The sequence below is a fragment of the Petaurus breviceps genome, unplaced genomic scaffold, assembly GCF_028583685.1.
Source record: "Petaurus breviceps papuanus isolate PSGF00001 unplaced genomic scaffold, PetGlider_PUasm1.0 90639, whole genome shotgun sequence".
In the NCBI taxonomy this organism is placed as follows: domain Eukaryota; kingdom Metazoa; phylum Chordata; class Mammalia; order Diprotodontia; family Petauridae; genus Petaurus; species Petaurus breviceps.
Window position 1 is genome coordinate 6,845,738 of NW_027187296.1, and position 20,114 is coordinate 6,865,851.

General features: G+C 45.2%; 1 protein-coding gene across 8 annotated transcripts in view; it reads left to right on the forward strand.

Annotated features, from left to right (window-relative positions):
* Positions 1 to 2,621: 2,621 nt before the first annotated feature.
* The window catches only part of CLPB (ClpB family mitochondrial disaggregase), a 195,490-nt gene continuing 177,997 nt past the window's right edge, over positions 2,622 to 20,114 (forward strand). For 3 of the 8 annotated variants that reach the window (XM_069064680.1, XM_069064683.1, XM_069064682.1), the window contains exons 1-2: positions 2,622 to 3,102; positions 6,845 to 6,896. In XM_069064680.1, coding sequence (XP_068920781.1) covers positions 2,718 to 3,102; positions 6,845 to 6,896 — 437 coding nt within the window. In that variant the 5' untranslated portion in view covers positions 2,622 to 2,717. The remainder of the gene's footprint in view (positions 3,103 to 6,844; positions 6,897 to 20,114) is intronic. The other 5 variants (XM_069064678.1, XM_069064679.1, XM_069064677.1 and 2 more) reach the window with 3 other exon arrangements.

The following is a 20,114-nucleotide window of genomic DNA, read 5'->3' on the forward strand; positions in this document are numbered from 1 at the left end:
CCTTTCATCTGATCCTCACAACAATCCTGTGAGATGAGTGCTATTATTATCACTATTTTACAGAGGAGGAAACGGAGGCAAACAAGTTATATGATACCCAAAAAAAGTCTTTTAAAAATATATATTTACAAAAGAGAAGTTTAGAAAGGAGCCCTGATAAACAGGGCAGTTTTGAAAAAAAAATATAAAATTCATATATGTATATGTGTGTATATATATACACACACATAAGGAAGCAGTATGAAATGGAAATTTATAGTTTCTTGGGAAATACTCTTTTTGTGTTCTGCTGTTAATATTTAAATGTCCTTTTTTTGGTATTTAAGTTTGGAATATATATGTGTGTGTGTGTGTGTGTGTGTGTATATATTTTTTTTTTTAATAGAAAATTGTGGGTGACCTAAAGGGCAATGTTTGTCCTTCATTCTCACAGAGGACCATGACATCAAGAAGGTGATAACATGACTTGCCAGTGAATTGGATTTAAGTAAGCAAAGGCTGTGCAAAGTCATCAACCTCACTCTCTTCTCTGGAGTCATCTGGGTCCAATGGCAAGTCATAGATCAGAATGACTGGAGATGGCCCTGGATGAAGGGGGAGGCCTTGGCCTTTCTGAGCTAAGGTCTCAGTTTGACTGACACAATGCCTATTAAGTGATTAAGGCTAGGTAAGAAATGAGGCAAAGAAATGCCTCTTTTACATAGTCAAAAAAAATCAGTATGGTTGGGGAAGACCCTCAGAGTTTCTGGCCAAAACAGAAACAATTGCTATTTATATTCACTCCAAACCATGAGGGCCCAAATAATAACCAAGTGAAGCTTGGGCTGGGACCAACTGTTGGCCAGTTAATGAGAGCAAGAGTAATTTGGGTTTAAAACATGGTCCTTAAACAAAAAATCTAGCCTGTAAACCACAAGATATCTTGCCAAGTTTCAGCGATCAAAATTTATATTCCTTTGGGCAGAGCACCCACAGGAAAGGGTATGATTCCCTATGTGGACAGAGGGAGAGGGGGGAGGGAGAGAAGAAGGAGGGAGGGAAGGATAATAATAAAAATAATAAAAACACACAGGAGATGTATAAAAGCTATTGTCAGATATATAAATACAAAAGGAGAGCTGGTGGACCAGTGTAACTGATGGAAAACTCACATGCTCCCCAGGTGTCCACACTGTGATACTACAGGAATGAGAGGAAGACCTCCTGGCTGGCTGGGTAGATCTTCCTCTGTAAAATGGGTATAATAATAGGACTATCTTCAATGGTTATCATGAGGCTCAAATGAGATATTTGTAAGGTACTTTGCAAACCTTAAAGAGGTACTACTAGCTTTTTAATAAAATTCAGATAGATCCTGTATGGAAGTTTTGTGGGAACACCTACACAAGAGATCCCCAGGGGAACAGGCATGGAATGGTTGCACTTGCACAGCCTGTGCATATATGAATGAGATCCCACAAAGCCACAGAAGTGTTGAAATGTTTATGATATAATCCCCTGTATTAGATTGTAAGTTCCATTAGGCCAGGGACCTCATTATCTAAAACTTAATAAATTTATCTAAACTTTGGACAGCACTCATGGTCCAGCACAAGACTTTGTACAGAGTAACACTGGAGTGAATGTATGGACTGAATGCACTCTAGACCAGGGGTTAAGATAGCCTGGGGTCCATGAACTTATTTTTAATATTTTGATAACTATTTCAATATAATGGGTTTCCCTTGTAATCCTTCGTATTTCATCCAATGAATAGAAAACCATTATTCTGAAGGAGTCATAGGCTTCACCAAACTGATCGCCAAAGGAATCCATGGCTAAAAGGCAAAGGAACCTCTGAACTTGTCCAACCCAACTGAACCCCCGGACTGTGATGGGGCTTGAAGCTTACTGGCACCAGGCCTGCAATATCTGAGCATGTCCAATACAAGTCTGAGTCAGAGTCTGGAGTGGATCAGGGGCAGGGTGTGCTAGTAAATATTCAACAAGCAGCTCTCCAGGAAAGTGGGGGGAGGGGAGGACATTTTAAAGTTTAATCTGAATCATTAACATTGTCAATAACATCTTCTCCATCACTTTCTGAAATGTAAACAATCAGCAAACCAGTATATTAAACCCTGATTTGTAGGGTTTTTTTCAATTTTAGTTGGGTAAAGCTCATGGCTCAAAAATTTAACGATTCTCCAGAGCTGGTTCCGGCTGGCTCCAGCACACGAGTCTCCTTCCTTGCTTATGATAAGGGGACAAGATGGAAAAAGAAAAGAAGGTACATGAACAAGTCACTCCAGAAGCTTTTGTTTGATGTCTAGATTCCCTGCCAGTATTTATTAATCCAAACTGGAGCAAACTTGTCTACACTTGCACTTTCTGGGACTCGAACTCGTGGCTACAGACTTCCAGGTGCACGCTCCACTCTTGCCACCTCTTTCCCCAAGTTGCCTCATCTCCGACAGAACTCCAACTCCCGGCATGCCCCGGACCGCCGTGGGTGCGCCCTCATTATTACTCTAAAGTTGTGGCCTTCTGGGAAATGTTGTTTCCTTGCCAACATTGGCTACGTAACCTGCCGGGAGGTGGACTACAACTCCTTTGGGCCCTTGAGCGCCCCACCCCCATCGCGTCATGTCAGAAAGCGCCGCGGAGGCCATGTTGGTCTCTACCCTCGCCGTGGCCGAGGCTGGCGCCGGGAGCGCGGGCTTGGCATAGCTGACATCGCGATGCTGGGAACCCTGGTGTGGAGGAGGACAGCGCCGGCACCGGGGCTCCTCCTGCGGCTCCTCCGGGCCCGGCAGCCCAGCTCCCGCGGGGCCTCCTTGGGCCACAGCGGGGCCGCCGGGGGCCGCCGGGAGGCGCAGTACCTGAGAGCGGCCGCGGGGGGGCGGTCCTCGGCGCAGCCGCAGTATGTCGGAGCGGTCTCCTGGAGGGGCCGGGACGGACGGCCGCAGGGCCTCGGGGCAGCCACGTGGGGGCGTCTTCTTGGCCCCGAAGAAAGCCCCTCGTCGGGCCGCTGGAGCGGAGTCCCGAACGCGGCAGGACTGGGCGTGTGGGCCTTGGCGTCAGCGTTGGTTGCTCATTGCTACAGCAAGAGCCCGGCCAATAAGGGTGATTATCCAGCAGCCTCTGTCCTGCCGGGGGGAAGGGGCAGGGATCCACTGCCTGGCTTGTGGCGCTGGGGCTTGGGGAGGCGAGAGACCCGGGTTCTGCCCCAGCCTTGTCACCCGCGCACTTTGAGAACTTGTCAGAGAGTGAGCTCCCCGTCACCGGAGGTATTCAAGCCGACTGTCAGGGAGGCTTTCTAGGAAGTAGAAGTAGGGGGAGAGGGCTTCAGGTTCTTGGGTTTGGGGAGGCGAGAGCCCGGGGTTCTGCCCCAGCCTTGTCACCCACAGCACTTTACCGAACCTTGTAGTGAGTTTTGTAACTATACCAGGTAGTGAGTTTCTTGTCCCCCTTAAGGATTGGGTAACCTTGGGCCTCGAAGCCACATGGGACCTTCTAGGTTTTGATTGAGTCCAAGTATCACAGAACAAAATCCTTCTATTAAGGGACTTTGTGGTGGGAAGTTTGGATTCAGCCAGAGGACCCCACTTGAGGACCTAGAGGCCACAGGTTCCTCGTCCCCCTTCTCCCCCCAGGTGTTCTAGCACATCCTATCAGGGAGACAGTGGAAAGGAAGCCCAGAATGGAAGGATGGCCCCTTGACCTTTGTATCAGACTTAAAAAACAGCTGTGGGAAGTGGGAAGGCAGAACACCAGGGTTGGATTGCCAGCCCTGTGACTTGAGGCAAGCCATCAGTTTCTCCTATTTTACAGGGTGTTGTAGCAAAGGCCCTTTGTCAGCATTGAGATGTAATGGAAATGGGAACTGTTTGCTGTCTGACGGAAGGAAATAGGTTCAGACAGCATTGCTTGTTCTTGTCACATTTCCACATGATGGCAGAACCAAGACTCCTAATTCCTGGTCCTGTGAATTCCCATCTGGATGTTTTTCCAAGAAAGTCTTCCTCTGATACCTCTTTGTGTTGTGGTAGTGAACCTAGGTTTTGAAGACTGTGCCTTCAGCCCATCACTACTTTAACCACAAAACTATGACCTTTTCAGCCACAGCAACTTTTTAACTAGATATTCAAATTAGATGTTTTTGAAATGTATTGGTAGATGGTACCAGCACTGAAGTTACAAAATCCCTGAAGAAGTATTATTAGAGCCCGATCAGGAGGGAGCTGAGAGGAAGGACCGACCACAGCTGGAGCAGTCCCCTGTACCTCAGAGACACTGACCCCCAAGAGGCCAAGCCACAGTTATGAATTCAAATACTTTTTGGCCCCTTTAAGCCAATATTCTTAGCCTCCTTCGTCAGGTGGTCAAACTGAGGCCTGGAACTATAGGTCACTCTTGGGACTTCTTAGAGCCACTTAGGGGTTGGGACTACTGACTCAGCAGTTACAACTCAAGAGTTCATTGAATGCCTACCGATTTACCTAGCTAATTGAGTAGGGGATGACTCGGGAAGGAGAATACAAACTCCTTACCCTCCAAGAGTTTGTGGATTTCCTGGAGTGACAAGACTAATGTAAATACCACAAGACAGATTGACTCAGTGCTGGCAGAAGAGTTCTGTGAGGCAGATTAGTTGTGAAGCATTTCATGAAGGAGGGACCAGAGCTGTGCCTTGAAGGGTGGGGAAGATTTGGAAGAGGTAAGTGCCTGGTATTATAGGTGAAGGATTAGGAAAGGCAGGAAGGTTCATCGTGTTTAGAGGCTGGTGGGAAAATGATGAATATATTTGGGAGCTTAAGGAAAGGGGACTGGAAAAGCCATTTGGTGCCAGACCATGGAGAGCTTCAGGCTGACTCTCAGGGGCTATAGGGGGCCTTAAAAGGTTCTTGGACCAGAGGATGGTCAGAGCTGGGCTGTAGAAAGGGACTGGTCATGTCTAGAGGAGGTGGCAACATTCCTGGCAAGAAAGGCTTGGGAGTTGGGTTTCAGTGAGGCCATAGGAGCTAGAAGGAGGGGACAGGTACTCTACCAAAAGATTTAGCTGTGGATAGCTTTGCAACTAGGAAGGTAAAGATGCTCTCTGTACTCAGCCATGTTTTGTCTCACATAATCTGTTCAGGTGATTTGGGAGCAGATAGGAGTAGTGTCTGGGGTATTTATAAAACCTAATCTGGGAGGAAGGCCCACAGGCTTCCCATGTAGCCTGAAGCCACAGTATCCCCACAGGAAGGACACATGGGCTTACCAATAATTCTGAAGCACTCGAGACACTAGTCACAGCAGACCTCTCCCAAGCTTCAGGTCCTCATAGAAGGGCAAAGACTCACTTCCACAGTATCTCAATAGCAAGAAGAGGTGCCTGGCACATAGTAGGCATTTAATAGATGTTTATCGATTTACTAAAGTAACCTGGAAGGGTCTAGACCTTCAGGGCAGAGGAAGGCACGTAGTTTCCCTGGCCCCATCACACCTCAACTTTGTGTTTTGAATACTGATTCTCTGAGAGTCCTGAGTCCTTGGTTTCCTGTGACTTACCTACAGCTGCCTTTCTCTGCCTTTGTCCATGGGACATGGGGAAGGCCAGGGCTTTGCCAGTCTATGTAGTAGTTCTTCCATGTTCTACTGGAATCTTTCCTATCCTTCAAGGGTCAATTCACTTCCAGTGCTTTCTAGGGAACCTTTTCCAACCCTTTGAGCCATGGTGAACTAGATACTAAGCATGTCCTTCTGTTCGGTCCTATTGCTTGTTCTCTAGTATTCTCTATGTGTAAGTTTTGTCTCCCCAGCCAGTCTGGGAGCTCCTCAAGGCAGATCTTCTTTTTCTTCCTGTCTCCACATCAGGTATGGTTAGCAAGGGTTTAATTCAGTACATGTTTATTAAGCATTTGCAGATCTCTGCTAGGCATAGGAGGTAGGGTGACAAAAACAACAGTCACCACCCTAAAGTAACCTAAGAGCCAAAAGAGCTGGGTTCTAATCCCAGCCCCTCTATTGATTTCATACATGGCATCTGCCGAGTTGTTCTTTCTTCCTGTACCTCAATTCCCCATTTGCAGAGTAAAGGTATTAGGGAAGATTGATGGATTTGAGGACCCTGTTTGGAGTCAGTGAACTAATAAGGTCCTTGTCCTAGCTCTGCCACTTAACTGACAGTGAGACCTTGGGCATAGTGTTTTTTCCTTCTCTTGCCCTCAGAGTCTTCTTGTAAGGGGGATGGACAAGATGGTCTCTAGGCCCTTCCAGTTCTAAATCCTATGGCCCTTAGGCTAAGTGGTCTCTGAGGTCCCAGCAAACAGAACCTGAAATTCGTACTTGTTGAACTGATTGGGACAGTTCATCTGATTTTGAAAACCTTTTCAGGATTCTGCAGCTTCTCCTTTTAGCCACAAGATGGAGCCGTCAGCCCAGTGCCATTCAGCTGAAGATGGTGTGTTGCAGCCATCCCCATAGGGTCTGGTAGAACTTAGGCAGCTTGTCAGGCAGTTTGGCACTGTGTGGGCTCAGGAGTATCCAAGAGCCCCTGGCCAAGACACCTGAATTCTAGGCTCAGTTATGGGATTTGGACAAGTCACTTTCCCTCTCTGACATTTTCTTCCACTCTCAGATAAAGGGGTAGTTGAGAATAGTGTGAAAGAGCCTGTCCAGCCAGCTCAGGCTTTTGCCATCCTGTGCTACCCCTCTAACTTCTCTCTTGGTTCTGGAGGTTGAAGGGAAGCAGAGCAAGAATGGTCCTGATTGACTCAGAGGACTGAGCATAAGGAGCTGTGTATGGGGACAGGTGGGTGGAATGGCAGGCATGCACCTCTGCCTGCATTTATAACCTTGACCCTTCTTTGTCTTCCATTAGAAGCTGCCCTGCTGGAAGCAGCCAGGACCAACAATGTCCAAGAAGTCAGCAGGTAAGAGCCACATCCCTGACCTTACCTATTCCTCACCTGAAAATTGTGTGAATCTGTTAAGCATGGGCCAGTTTAGGGTTCATTCTGGGGGACAAGTGTTTTCTGAATGAAGTTAAAGCAGTCTTGCACTGGGATTGGTCCTTGCTTAGCCTGTGATCTGAACTGATCAGCCACATATTCCCCACAGTGTCCTACCATGGAGATAGGAGGAAGAGATTTATAGGCCCCGAAGCCTTGTCATTGCAGCCAGTGCCTTTTCCTCTTGGGGGGAAGTTTTCCCTGAGTGGAGCTGAAAGGCAGCCAAGCCCCGACCAAGACATACTGCTTTGATTCTCTCTCATTTTATCTGCAGCATTAATACTGATTCTCCAGAGTGCTTTTTCATATTAACACTTGAGGCTTGTTTTTTTCTTAATAAGCCACTTTGGAACACAGGAGATGAGAGTGAAGTTTCTTAAGCTAAATAAATATGATTGAGCAGGCATCTAATAAAAGTGCAATGAGGAGTATCAGAAACCACTCACAGATGGCAGCTTGCTGTTATCAGAGCCATTTATAATATTAGCAACTTCCATGGGATTCTGGGTAAATCACATTTGGATGTCCTTTCCTGCCTTGCCCCAAACAGCTTTTCTCTTTGCTCTGTGCTTGCCCAGAGACCCCTTTTCCTGATTACTCCATGGATTCTGTGCCTTATTCCAATGGAGACTCTTTAAACTTACTTGCTTGTTTTCTGGGTAAACTTACCCGACTGTGTCACTTTGCAGAATCACAATTGATCGAGCAAGGGCTCAGCCTTCCAAAACCTGGGAGATGGAGGGAAGAGGGCTCTTCAGACCCCTTTAAGCACCTACACATTCTGATTTTGCAATTATGCTTTGAAATCTTACTAAACTATCTCACACCCATATTCTTATACAATAAATAAATAGCTTCTAGAATTCAACAAACTTTAAACCCCTGGTATATGTAAAGCACCCTTTCTTGATGATTCTCAGGGTTACCACTGTGAACATAAGTTATTATCCAACATTAGGATCCTGGGCTGTAAAACAGTGATGGACTCAGAGATTTTTGAAGTGTAGGAGACATTTGCCTCTGTACTAAATGAGCCCCAAGCAACTGGACTTTGTGAGTTGTATCTCCCTTATTAATAACACGTCTAATAATAACTGACATTTATATGTATCCTCTCACTTCAGTCCGGAGCCCACTGTGCTCCTGTGCCAGTCATGGAGTTAAACACTGGGAAATACAAAGAGGCGAAAGATGATCCCTGCTCTCTGGGAGCTCGCGATCTAATGGGGAAGACGACAGATAAACGAATATGTATAAACAAGCTATCTACGAGATAAATAGGAAATAAGTAACAGAAGGGAGGTGCTACAATTAAGAAGGGTTCTTCAGTTGTGGCTGACTCTTTGTAAACCCATTAGGGGTTTTCTTGGCAGAGATACTAGACTGGTTTGCCATTGCTTTCTCCAGCTCATTTTACAGATGAGGAAACTTGAGGCAAACGGGGTTAAGTGACTTTTCCAGGGTCACAGAGCTGGTAAATGTGTGAGGCCAGATTTGAACTCAGTAAGATAAGTCCTCCCAACTCCAGGCCTATCACTCCATCCACCTAGGTTGCCTGCTCAGAGGGGTCAGGAAGAGCTTTCTGTAGAAGATGAGATTTTAATTGGGACTCAAAGGAAGCCAGTGGGTGGAGATGAGAAAGGAGAGGATTCCAAGCATGAGGACAACCAGAAAAAATACCACAGCTAAGAGATGGAGTGTCTTATTTGTGGAACAGCCAGGAGGCCAGTGTCACTGGGTCAGAGAGTATGTATTGGAGAGTCAAGTGTCAGAAGAAAGGAAAGGTAGGTAGGGGCTGGGTTCTGAAGGGGTCTGAATGCCAAACAGCATTTTGGTTTTGACCCTGGAGGTGATAGGGAGCTACTGGAGTTCACTGAATAGGGAGTTGACATGGTAGGATCTCATTTGAACTCACAGCAACTCTGAAGAATGCAGTACAGATGTTATTATTCTACAAATGAGGAAACTGAGGCTTAGGGAGAGTAAATTCGTTGTCTGAGAGGCAAAAGTTGAAAGAAAATTTTTCTGGTACCCAGTCTGGCATTGGCCATCATGTTGCCCCATTTCCCTGTTCTTCTCTTGGTGCCCTTCTCACCTCTCTGCTTCTCTGCTTCCATTTACCATATGAGCAAGGAAAGGAGATCATCAAACTTGATAAAATTGTATGTACCCAGGAATAACCAGGCTTTGAGGGAGGACTCAAGGGACTCTCGTTTTAAAAAAAAAATGGGTGGTTAAAAAAAACTTTTATTAAAAACTGGGTGGATTTTGCGATGGCTATTTTGTTTGCTCAGTGGCCTTTTTTGAAAAGGCTCTCTCCTGTCGCAGCTTAATTTTGGATCCAGGAAGTGTTAGCTATAATATTTCACTTTCTAATAATAACTTGTGTTTTTGTGGTACTCTTAAAGTTTACAAAGCTCTTTTCTTACAACAACCACATGAAGTAGGTAGGGGAATTATTACTGTTCTCATTTTATAGATGAGGAAACTGAATCAAACAAGGGTGACTGACTTGCCCAGGGTCAAACAGCCAGTAAGGGACAGATCAGAGATTTAAACTTGGATCACTTAAGTATAAGAACTCGGTCCTCTGCCAAGACACTTTCTTCTGTCTGAAGGGTTTTTGGACTTAGTTTCCTTGATCATCCTCAATTACATAGCACTAGGAGAATCAAAGGTTGAGAAAGATTGTTCCTGCCCCACAGAAGCTAACGGCTACTTTGGGGAGACAGAAAGCGGCAGGAGGATTGCTCCAGAATCAATGTGACTACGCTTGGACGATACCCAGGACTTGGGGACCTGCTATTGCTTGATTTCGGGCCCTTCTAGTCTTTTTTTTTTTCCTTTTTGGAGGGCAATTGGGGTTGTGACTTGCCCAAGGTCACATGGCTAGTTTTTGTGTTAAGTGTCTGAGGCCAGATTTGAACTCAGGTCCTCCTGACTCCAGGGCTGGTGCTCTATTCACTGTGCCACCTAGCTGCCCCAAGGGCCCTTCTAGTCTTACAAGATAGGTTGCCTCAGAGGCACCTCCTCTTAAAGTAAGAAGACTAGACCATGGTGACCCAACCTCAGACTTGAATTCTGCTCTAGTAGTCAGGGCCTGCTACAAAGTACTTACTCAGCAAGGTCTCTTAGGCTAATTAACAACCTGGAAGGGACTCTCTTATTTTATATATGGGGAAACTGAGGCCCAGAGAGGAGAAAGGGCCACCCAGGGTCACACATCTAATTTGTATCAACCAAGACCAGAATTCCAGATCTCCTAACTCCTAGAATAATACTCTTTCTGCTATACCATACTTCTAGCTTGAAAGTCAGTTATTTTAAGTGTTGTGAAAGCAGGGTGGGAAGGCATGAATAGAGTGTGGTAGATGAAAGGCACTGCAATGATCAACTATATTCTTCATTCCCATAGCGTAAGAGCTGAGACGCAAGGGGCTGTCATTCATTTGTGCTGTACAACTCCCCTCCTGGTGAGGCAGGGGGGCAGAAAGTGCAAGAGGAAGTGGGCCCTGCCTTTCAGGAGCCTCAAACATGTGAAGCATTAGCAGTAACTCCCCATGTGCTTAGCCCTTGACACAGAGCTGTTTTACTCAGTTCCATAACTGTCCTGATTTTACAAGGAATAAAAAACAGAAGTCTGGAGAAGACAAGTGATCAAATCTCACAGGATGGAGCCAGGCTTCCATCCTTTATCTTTTGACTTTGAGGACTCCCACTAAAGAATGTCTGTTGGGTGGAGCCTTAGGACTTGTGTTTTCTGATGAGATCTCTCCAGTCTGTGACAAAGCCAGGACTGGGACCCAGATCTCATCGCACCCTTCCATGTCATCAGTTAGAGAATGGCCCAAGACAGCTTGTAATCTAGGTCTTATTCGTGTGGTATAAGTTGAAAGTACAGAAGGTTGAGAGGGGTGAGACAGAGCTGGAGGGTGACTGGGGGCCAGAGTTACCGGAGGAGGTTTTTTGGAACAGGAGCTATTGAACTGAATTTCAGAGATAAGTTAGAATCTGGAAGGAGAGACATGAGCACAGACAGGCCCAGTGGACAAGGGCATTGTCTATAGAGACAGGTCTGATGAGAGTGAAATACACAGGAAGGCATGATTGGATAGGTTGCCTGCCAAATTAAGTCCAGGCTCTTTTCATCTCTCCCTATTCCCCTTTATGCACACCCTGTGCTCCAGCCAGACTGAGTGATGACTTACAGTCCCCCCAACATACCTTACCTTTCTTCTCCTCTTCCTCCTACATTTACACTATCCCATCGGGCCTTCCTAATATGCTCTTCCTCCACTGCTTCCCAGCACCTCCACCTGTTGATATCCCATTCTTCAAGGCTTAGCTCACATGACACTTCCTCTAAGAAGTCTCCCTGCCCACCAGTATAAGTACTCTTACCCTCCCCCAAGCCTCCATAACCCTATGTCTGTCCTCACTTAGCGCCCTGCACTGTATGGTGTTGTCACTGTGGTTGTCCCCATCTCAGTGTAACCCAGGCTGAAACTGAAGGGCCTTCCCTGGGACAGAGATCCTCATTTTTTTATCCCCCACGCTGCTGAACACAGGGCCCCAACGAGTGAAATGTATGTTCCTCAAGCTCAGTAGCTCCATCTTACTTATCCATCATCTCAGACCTGCTTTGCTGGTGTCTCAGCCCTTTAGTCCTAGCCTGGTTGCTTTCAGAGCCATCTCTTCTATAACTATGGCTCATTTGTGAGAGTCTTCACATGGCCCACTAGCCCAGGGCCACATCTTCCATGTCATCAGTTTGTTTGGTTTATTTTAATTTACTTTTAGTTTACAACATTCAGTGCCACAATCCCTTGAGTTTCAAATTTTCTCTCCCTCCCTCTCCTCCCCCATCCACCCCATGGCAGCATGCAATCAAATATAGGTTCTACAAATACCTTCACCTTAAATATTAGTCAAGTTGTAAAGAAGGATTATAACCAATGGAGTGAACAATGAGAAAGAGGAAACAAAACAAAAAGAGAGAGAGCAAGTACTTTACTTCAATCAACATTCAGACTCTGTAGTTCTTTCTCTGGATGTGGTATCTCTTTCCATCGTGAGTCTTTTGGAGTTGTCTTCTAACCTTGCATTGCAGAGGAGCCCAGTCTGTCAAAGTCAGTCATCACACGCATGTATGTCTGTAATTGTGTACAAAGTTCTCCTGGTTCTGCTGTCCTCACTCAGCATCAGTTTATATAAGTCTCTCCAGGTTATTATGAAGTCCACCTGCTCTTCATTTCTTATAGGACAATAGTATTCCATAACATGCATATACCATAACTTGTTTAGCCATTCCCCAACTGAAGGGCATCCCCTTGATTTCCAGTTCTTTGCCACCACAAAAAGAGCTGCTATAAATATTTTTGTACATATGGATTCTTTTCCCACTTCTATGATCTCTTTGGGATACAACCCTAGAAGTGGTATTGCTGTGTCAAAGGGGTATGCATTTATTTATAGCCCTTTGGGCATAGTTCCAGATTGTTCTCCAGAATGGTTGAATCAGTTCACAACTCCATCAACATTGCATTAGTGTTCCAGTTTTTCCACATCCTCTCCAGCATTTATCATTTTCCTTTTTTGTCATCTTAGCCAATCTGGCTATTGAGATGTGGTACCTCAGAGTTGTTTTGATTTGCATTTCTCTAATCAATAGTGATTTAGAGCATTTTTTCATATGCTTATAAATATCTTTAATTTCTTCCTCTGAAAACTGCCTGTTCATATTCTTTGACCATTTATCAATTGGGGAATGATTTGTATCTTACAGATTTGATTCATTTCTCTGTGTATTTTAGAAATGAGGCCTTTATCAGAGACACTGGTTGCAAAAATTCTTTCGCAGTTTTTCACTTCCCTCTTAATCTTGGTTGCATTGGCTTTATTTGTACAGAAACTTTTCGATTTAATCAAAATTATCCATTTTGCATCTCATAATACTCTCTAACTCTTGTTTGGTCATAAAGTCTACCCTTCTCCCTAAATCTGACAGATAAAACTACTCCTTGCTCTCCCAGATTGCTTACAGTATCAGCCTTTATACCTAGGTTGTGCACCCATCTAGACTTTATTTTGAGATATAGTATAAGATATTGATCTATGCCCAGTTTCTGCCATACCATTTTCCAGCTTTCCCAGCATTTTTTGTCAGATAGTGAGTTCTCACCCCAAAAACTGGGGTCTTTGGGTTCATCAAACAGTAGATTACTAGTCATGGACTTCTGTGTCTCATGCACCTATTCTGTTCCTCAGCCAGTACCAACTAATTTTGATGACTGCTGCTTTATAATACAGATTAAAATCTGGTATGACTAGGCTACCTTCCCTAGTATTTCTTTTCATTAATTCCCTTGATATGCTGGACCTTTTGTTCTTCCAGATGAATTTTGTTACCATGTCTTGGTTTTGAGAAAGGGCAGAAGGATTTCTGTACTATAGCACCTTACAAACAAGTATCATTTATGAACGTGACAGGACTGGATGATTCTGTCTGGTTCAAGGATCCCCACCTTTGAGTCCTTTCCTTAGGGCAAGTTTGAAAGAGAGAGAGGAAAAAGTGACATTTACTGTATGTATGAAAAAGTGTTTACTGTGTGCCAGGTCCTGTGCTTAATGCTATGGATACAAACACAAGCAAGTCAGCTTACATTCTAAGGGGGAAACCAGCATGTAAATGAAGAGCTGGAAATGAGAAGGGCAGGGAGGTGGCATACACTGTGTGTGTGGTCAGGCTGTGCACTGAAGCAGTGAAGGTCTGGTTCTGGCAAAGATAAAGTGAAAGCCCACGTCTCAGAGCCTCAGGGTGTTCCAGGGGGAGTCCAAGCCCTATATGCCCTGAAAAGGGGAAGCACAGGAGGCGTTGGCCAAAGTGGAGGCAGCATGGTCTGGAGCTGGTGTCCAGAAAGTGAGGTAGAGGCCTAGTTCCAGGCAAGAAGCCACATTCTCAGGCTTCCACTTAAAAAACCTAGGACCCTTTGCTGCTCAGAACCTATGCCCATGGTCCTAGAGCTACTACTTGCTAACCTTGCCCAGACTACCAGGCCCCAAACTCATTCCTCAGATTGAGTTTGGAACTTCAACACCGACAGGTCAGGTTTACTGTCCCTAGGTGTATCCAGCACATACTGCACCTTCTGGTAGCTGGGATGCCAGGCCTTCTATTAGACTCTTAACTCCATATCTGTGTGTTGTTTTTTTCCATTAGGATGTAGTTTCTTGAGGATAGGGGCTGCCTTGATTATTAGTCCTAACCTCCTCTATTTGCCTTTTAAAGTCCTTTCCAACCTGGTCCCACCCTGTCTTTCCAGGCTCATTATATGTTATCCTCCTTCTCCAACTGGACAGTCCAACCACACTCTGCCCTTCTTTCTCTTCCTCACGCACAGCTCACTGTGTTCTGTTCCCGAGCCTTTGCACTGATTCTTCCCTGCCTCGAATGCACTCCCTCCTCACCTCACTCCAGAGAATCCCTCTCCCCCTTTAAGATGCCTCTCCCCTCACTAGGCCTTCCCTCTTGAACTGCCTTCAGTTTATTTTGTATGTGTTTATTCTTTAAATGTATATGTTGCCTCCTTGATAAAACATAAGCCTCTTAAGAGCAGGAATTGTTGCATTTTTTTAATCCCCAGGGCCTAGCATGTAGTAAGTGCTTAATCAATGTTTATTAATGAACTGAAAAAAAAATCACTGTAACAGCTTGAGTCCCAGAGGTGTCTTGGGACTCACCCAAGGTCACAGAGCTGATTAGTGACAGAGAAAGAAATTAGACAAAAGAAAACTTGACCCCCCTAAAAAAAAATTCTAGAAGGTTCAGAGTTGGATTTGTCCAAAAATCCCTTGGCCGTTTAGCAGACATTCTTACTTTTCAGTTTACTGACAGATGCCTGTGCCACTTTGCGTGCGTTTGTGTGTGTGTGTGTGTGTGTGTGTGTGTGTGTGTGTGTGTGTGTGTACACACACATATACACCTATCTGTCATGTCTCTTACCTCTCTCAGTCTCAAAGCCTTAAAATCAGCTATGAGATCACTTAACCTCTCTGGGCCTCAGTTTTCTTATCTGTAAAATGTGGGCATTGGATTAGATGACCTCTAAAGCCCCTTCCAGTTATAAATCCTGGTTTAAATTAAGCCTTGTTCCCTAGAGTTCTTAGGGTCTTACATACAAGTAGTGAGGAATTAGTTTATCTTTCATAGATGGTATTGATTAGCCCTAAAGTGATAGGAAACATGTTTGCTATTCCCTTTGAACATCCTCACTTCCTGCCCCCTAATTTCAGCCCCAAACTGTGTGGGATATATATTCTTCAGAATCACTTCCCGAATTTTCCAAAGACTGGGAGGAATTTTAGAGAATTAGTCCAACCCTGTTATTTTGACAGATGGGAAAACTAAGACCCAGGGAGGTAAAGTTACTTACCTAAGGTCACACAGGCAGTGAGTGGTAAAACAAGTCCTTGAACCCAGATCATCTTCTACCTTCATTTCTAGTTATCTTTCTGCTACCCCACATTGTCCTGACACAGTAGACCAGGGAGAAGCCTCCTTTTCAGCCATTCCAATAGAAGGCATTGTCATTGGAAAAGTCCAGGCTTCTGGTTGCTGTGCTCCCACCTGTGGGGAGGGGCAGGGGGTGGCTCCCGGAGGCTGAGCTCAAACTCAAACATGCCCTCCGGGCTCTCTCCTCTAAGGGGCTGAGGCTGCTTCATCTCAGTGAGGCACTCACCCAGAACTCTGGAGATGGCCGAGAAAAACAAAGCACATCTGGCCAGCCCAGGGTGGGGGAGTTAGGGGGGGCAGAATAGGAGGGGCCAAGGATGGGAAAGTCAGCTCTGCTGTTTCTGTGGTGATATCCCAGATGGAGAAAGGCTTTCAAGCTCAGCTCCTGTTACCTTCAGAATACACCAAGGTGACAGGCAAAACAGCAGGCCTTTCCCTGCTCCCTAGAGGCTCGATTACTATGCGCTCTGGTCTCTTAGACTGATTAACCCAGTCATTTAGCAGCCCAGATGCTTCCTAATGAAGGGAGCCTGGTTTCCTGAGCTTGGAAGATATGTGGGTGCATGTTTATGAGAGAGACAGAGAGATTGCCCTTCCTAGTATATATCTGTTCTATTGATCAGTCAGATTTTCACTTGTTTCCTACCATATATACAAGGCACTGTGCCAAGCCCACTGAGGGCTTTAAAGATGCCTGTGACCCAGCACCACAACTTCAGGAAGGACAGTGGCAGATTGGAGTACCTCCAGAGGAGGGTGCCTCCGATAGGAGGGGATCATGAAGCCAGGCCATAACAGAATCAGATTCTGAGAAACGGCTGTAGAGGTTCGAGGGAGGGTGGACCCACGGTGGACACGATCGCCATCTTTCACCAGTGAGAGGAAGAGACTTTCAGTTTGCTTAGACAGTATAATTAGAAGCAATGGGGAAAATCATGGGGAGACATACTTCTTTAGCTTCATGAAGTAAAGATGGACATTCTAACTGTCTTATGATGGAACAGGATGCTTCCAGAAAGAGTTCTCTTTGCTGTGAGCCTTCCTCCCCCCACCCCAATTAACAAGCATTTATTTTTTTCTCCCTCCCATCTTCTCCTCCTCCATTGAAAGAAAAAGAAAAAAATTCTTGTGACAAATATGCATAATCAAGCAAAACAAATAACCCCTTTGGCCATATCCAAAAACTACATGTCTTAATCTGTACCCCAAGTCTATCACCTCCCTCTCAGGAGATGGCCCTATAAGTCATAAAGTGGTAACTCTAGTTCTTCAGGCAGAGTGGGGGGTTTCATAGAAAGTATCCTGCACTGAAGGGATAGTTAGACTAGACACTCTCTAAGGCCCTCTTTCAACTCTTAGCACCAGGTGGAAAGTTAGATTGAATTAAATGGGAGGCAGCAGGTAAGGGAGAAGGACCACACATATGCTGTTTATTTTGCTGACTTGAGGCTCTCCGCTGTCATCCTGCTGCAATCTCCCATGATGATCTCAAGGAAACCCTGAGCTATGCCAGGAGAGGCCAGGCTCTCAAAGACCCTGCCACAATGGAAAGGATTTTTCTGGTTTTCTAGAGACTAGCTTGGACAAATCCAGAAAGGCTGCTCATGGCCAGCCACAGACAATCATTTTCTCATCCCTCTTTTAAAGCTCTCCTAAGAAGGCTTGTAGTTTTCTTAGGTTGCGTAAGTGAAGGATTCATCTCTACAACTGAAGAAAATACAGGTCTTTGAAAAAGTTCACTGACCTTAGAGTAAGTCATTTATGTTCGAAACCTCTTTCCTCATCTGTGAAATGAGGGGATTTGGACCAGATTGTTTCTGAAGTCCCTTTCCAGCCCCTCTGTGATTCTCTAACTTGGATGTCCTGATTGGGATGCCTTTCATTTCTGGCATATGGTTCTAAGACCCCCAACAATAACAGTCCCTGAGATAAAATCCATACCTAGAAGAACCTGGTGGGTGTTCCCTTGTATTATTAGTTCTTTGCCATAACAGGGCAATAAATTCCCAGCAGAAGCAAAAATCACCTTGCCTGAGGGTGGTCCTGAATAGTCTCCATTACCTTACTCCAGTCTGCAAGCCTTATGTCTCACTATTCCCCTCCATTTACTCTGTGTTAACCAGACTGATTTACCAGCTGTTCCCCAATTTCACCCTGCTCTTTCCCATCTCCCTGCATTCATATAGGCTATTCTGTCCCATCTCTGCTTGACTTCCTACTGCTCCTTCAAGGTTCTGCTCAGAGTTCACCTCTGCCATGAAACCTTATCCTGATGCCCCCTGGCTTCGAGGGATCCCTCCTTCACAAAGTATCTCACAGCTCTTTGTCTTTATCACATGCTGGGATCATGCTTATTTGTGTGTCTGCCATGCCTCTCTATTTAAAGTTATAAGGTGCTTAAAGTTAGGACCTTTATCTTTTTTTAATCCCTGAAGCTTCAGCACCAAGAACAAGACCCCGAATGTAGTAAGCATTTTTTTAATATCTCATGGATGGGATTGGATACATTTGATATGCTTCTTGTAGCCAGAACTCTCTGGCTTAAGGAGCCTAGCTGTTATTCTGAATCATGCAGACAGATTACCAAGCTTCCATGCCTGTCACTGGGGATTGATCCAGTGGTTTCCTGCCCATCTGCCCTCTATCCAGGATAGTCATCAACTGCTCAGGCTGCTGTCTGTCCGGCATGGTCCTCCTCTATGATAAAACTGCCTAGAGAGCCAAATGACCCCCTCCTGAAGTGCTGCCTCTTCCCAGAAGCTGGGGGTCTATCACAAGGTGGACCGCCAGTGGCCCATTCTGGCCCCTGCCTCTCTATCTGCTAGTGTCTCATTCCTCTCCCCCTACTATGACTAACTTGTATCTGTTTGTATATTCCTATATTTTTACTTTTTAGAACGTAAGTTCTTTGAGGACAAGACAAATCTTTGTATCCTAAGCATCTAGCACAATGGACAGCAAAGAGTAGAAAAAATAATAAATCCTTACTGGTTGATTGATTAACTCTAGAGTGACTAGAGTAGAAGAAACATATCTGAGACTTTTACTATCCATCATCATGTAAATGGGATTCCTATACCTTCACCATTGCCCTCTGCCTCCAGTCTGCCCTAGGTTCTCCTGTTTCACTGCTCTTCTAAACATAGTAGTATAGTAGTCATGCTTCTGAAACTTGTGTGTTAATCAGATCCTTTTAAAAGCAGTTAGGTGATGGGGCAGCTAGGTGGTGCAGTGAATAGAACCTTGACCCAAGAGTCAGAAGGCCCTGAGTTCTAATCCTGCCTCAGACACTTGACACTTACTAGCTGTGTGACGTTGGGCAAGTCACTTAACCCCAACTGCCTTGCCTTCCTCCTCCTCCCCCCCCAAAAAAAGAGAGGCAATTAAGTGACTTGCTATGTGTAAAATTCTTTGTTTTATAAATCAAAGGCACCAAGTTCCTGATGGACCTTTTTTAAATTAGTGAATCTGGTCTTCTTTAGTATAGCTTGTTCTCAGCAGAGTGTACATATATATGTGTATATATGTGGTTATTCTCTTTGTCATCTGTTGGATATTATTGAGATTATTTGGAAGGGGAAGAGCAAACTCATTCTCTGTGGCTACACAAGTTAGACTAGGACCAGTGATGGGAAGTTAAGAGAAGAGCAGATTTCAGCTCATCATAAGAAAGATTGTCTCACGCGTTCACCCTAAACGGCATGGTACCTTATTTTTAATATCTGCCGGCCCCTGTTAGATTAGGCTGTAATGTCAGAAACACTGACACAGCTCCTTCCTGCCTTTGAGAGTTAAGAACTCAATCTGGCAGGTGATAGACTAGGAAGGTCCACTCTAGCCTGTAGCATCTGCCTCACAGAGCTAAGTGCTTAATAACGTGTCTGTACTGCCTTAGAATGTGTCTGGTTATATTAGGGATGAGTCCCTTTTACCCAAGTAGACAGTGAGCTGCTTGAGGGCAGGGGTGTTGACAACACCAGCAGAATGATTACCAGAGAAGGAAGCAGGCAGAGAAATCTGGCTTCCAGGCCTAACTGTATCACTTCAGATGCTTGGGCCTCTAAAGTGAGGGGGTTGGATTTGATGGCCTCTGAGGGTCCCTTTCATCTTGGTCATTCTGTGAGTCTTCTCTTGTGCCCTCCTGTGATAGTAATGGAATGTGGAGATTCCCCTGTATTGGGCTTGGTTTTCAAATTGATTGTATTAAAACCCAGAGCTTGTTAATCCCACCTGTGGGATGGACTTTTTGATGTGAAAAGAAAGTCCTGAACTGGGAGGAGCTGGTGACGTAGATTTGGAGAGACAAGAGAGAGACAGAAAAAACTTTTTTTGGAAGCAGCACCTCGTGGAGAGAGAGGCTAAGAGAATTGCTGGTGGCCGCTTTGAATTGCCCTGGACTTTTGAGACCTGCCCCCTGAGCTGCCAAGGACTGAGGAGACATGGCTGTTTTGCTGGTACTTTGTCTGTCTGTTTTGATGTTGTTTTGCCAGATTTGTCCACTGGTGAAAGACAGTCCTGTTGTTGAAGAAGTCCTGGAACCTGGCTTTTGGCTAAGAAGCCTTGAGACTGTCCTGCAGACAGAGAGTGAATACTGTCCACTGGTGAAGGACAGTGCTGTTGTTGCAGGG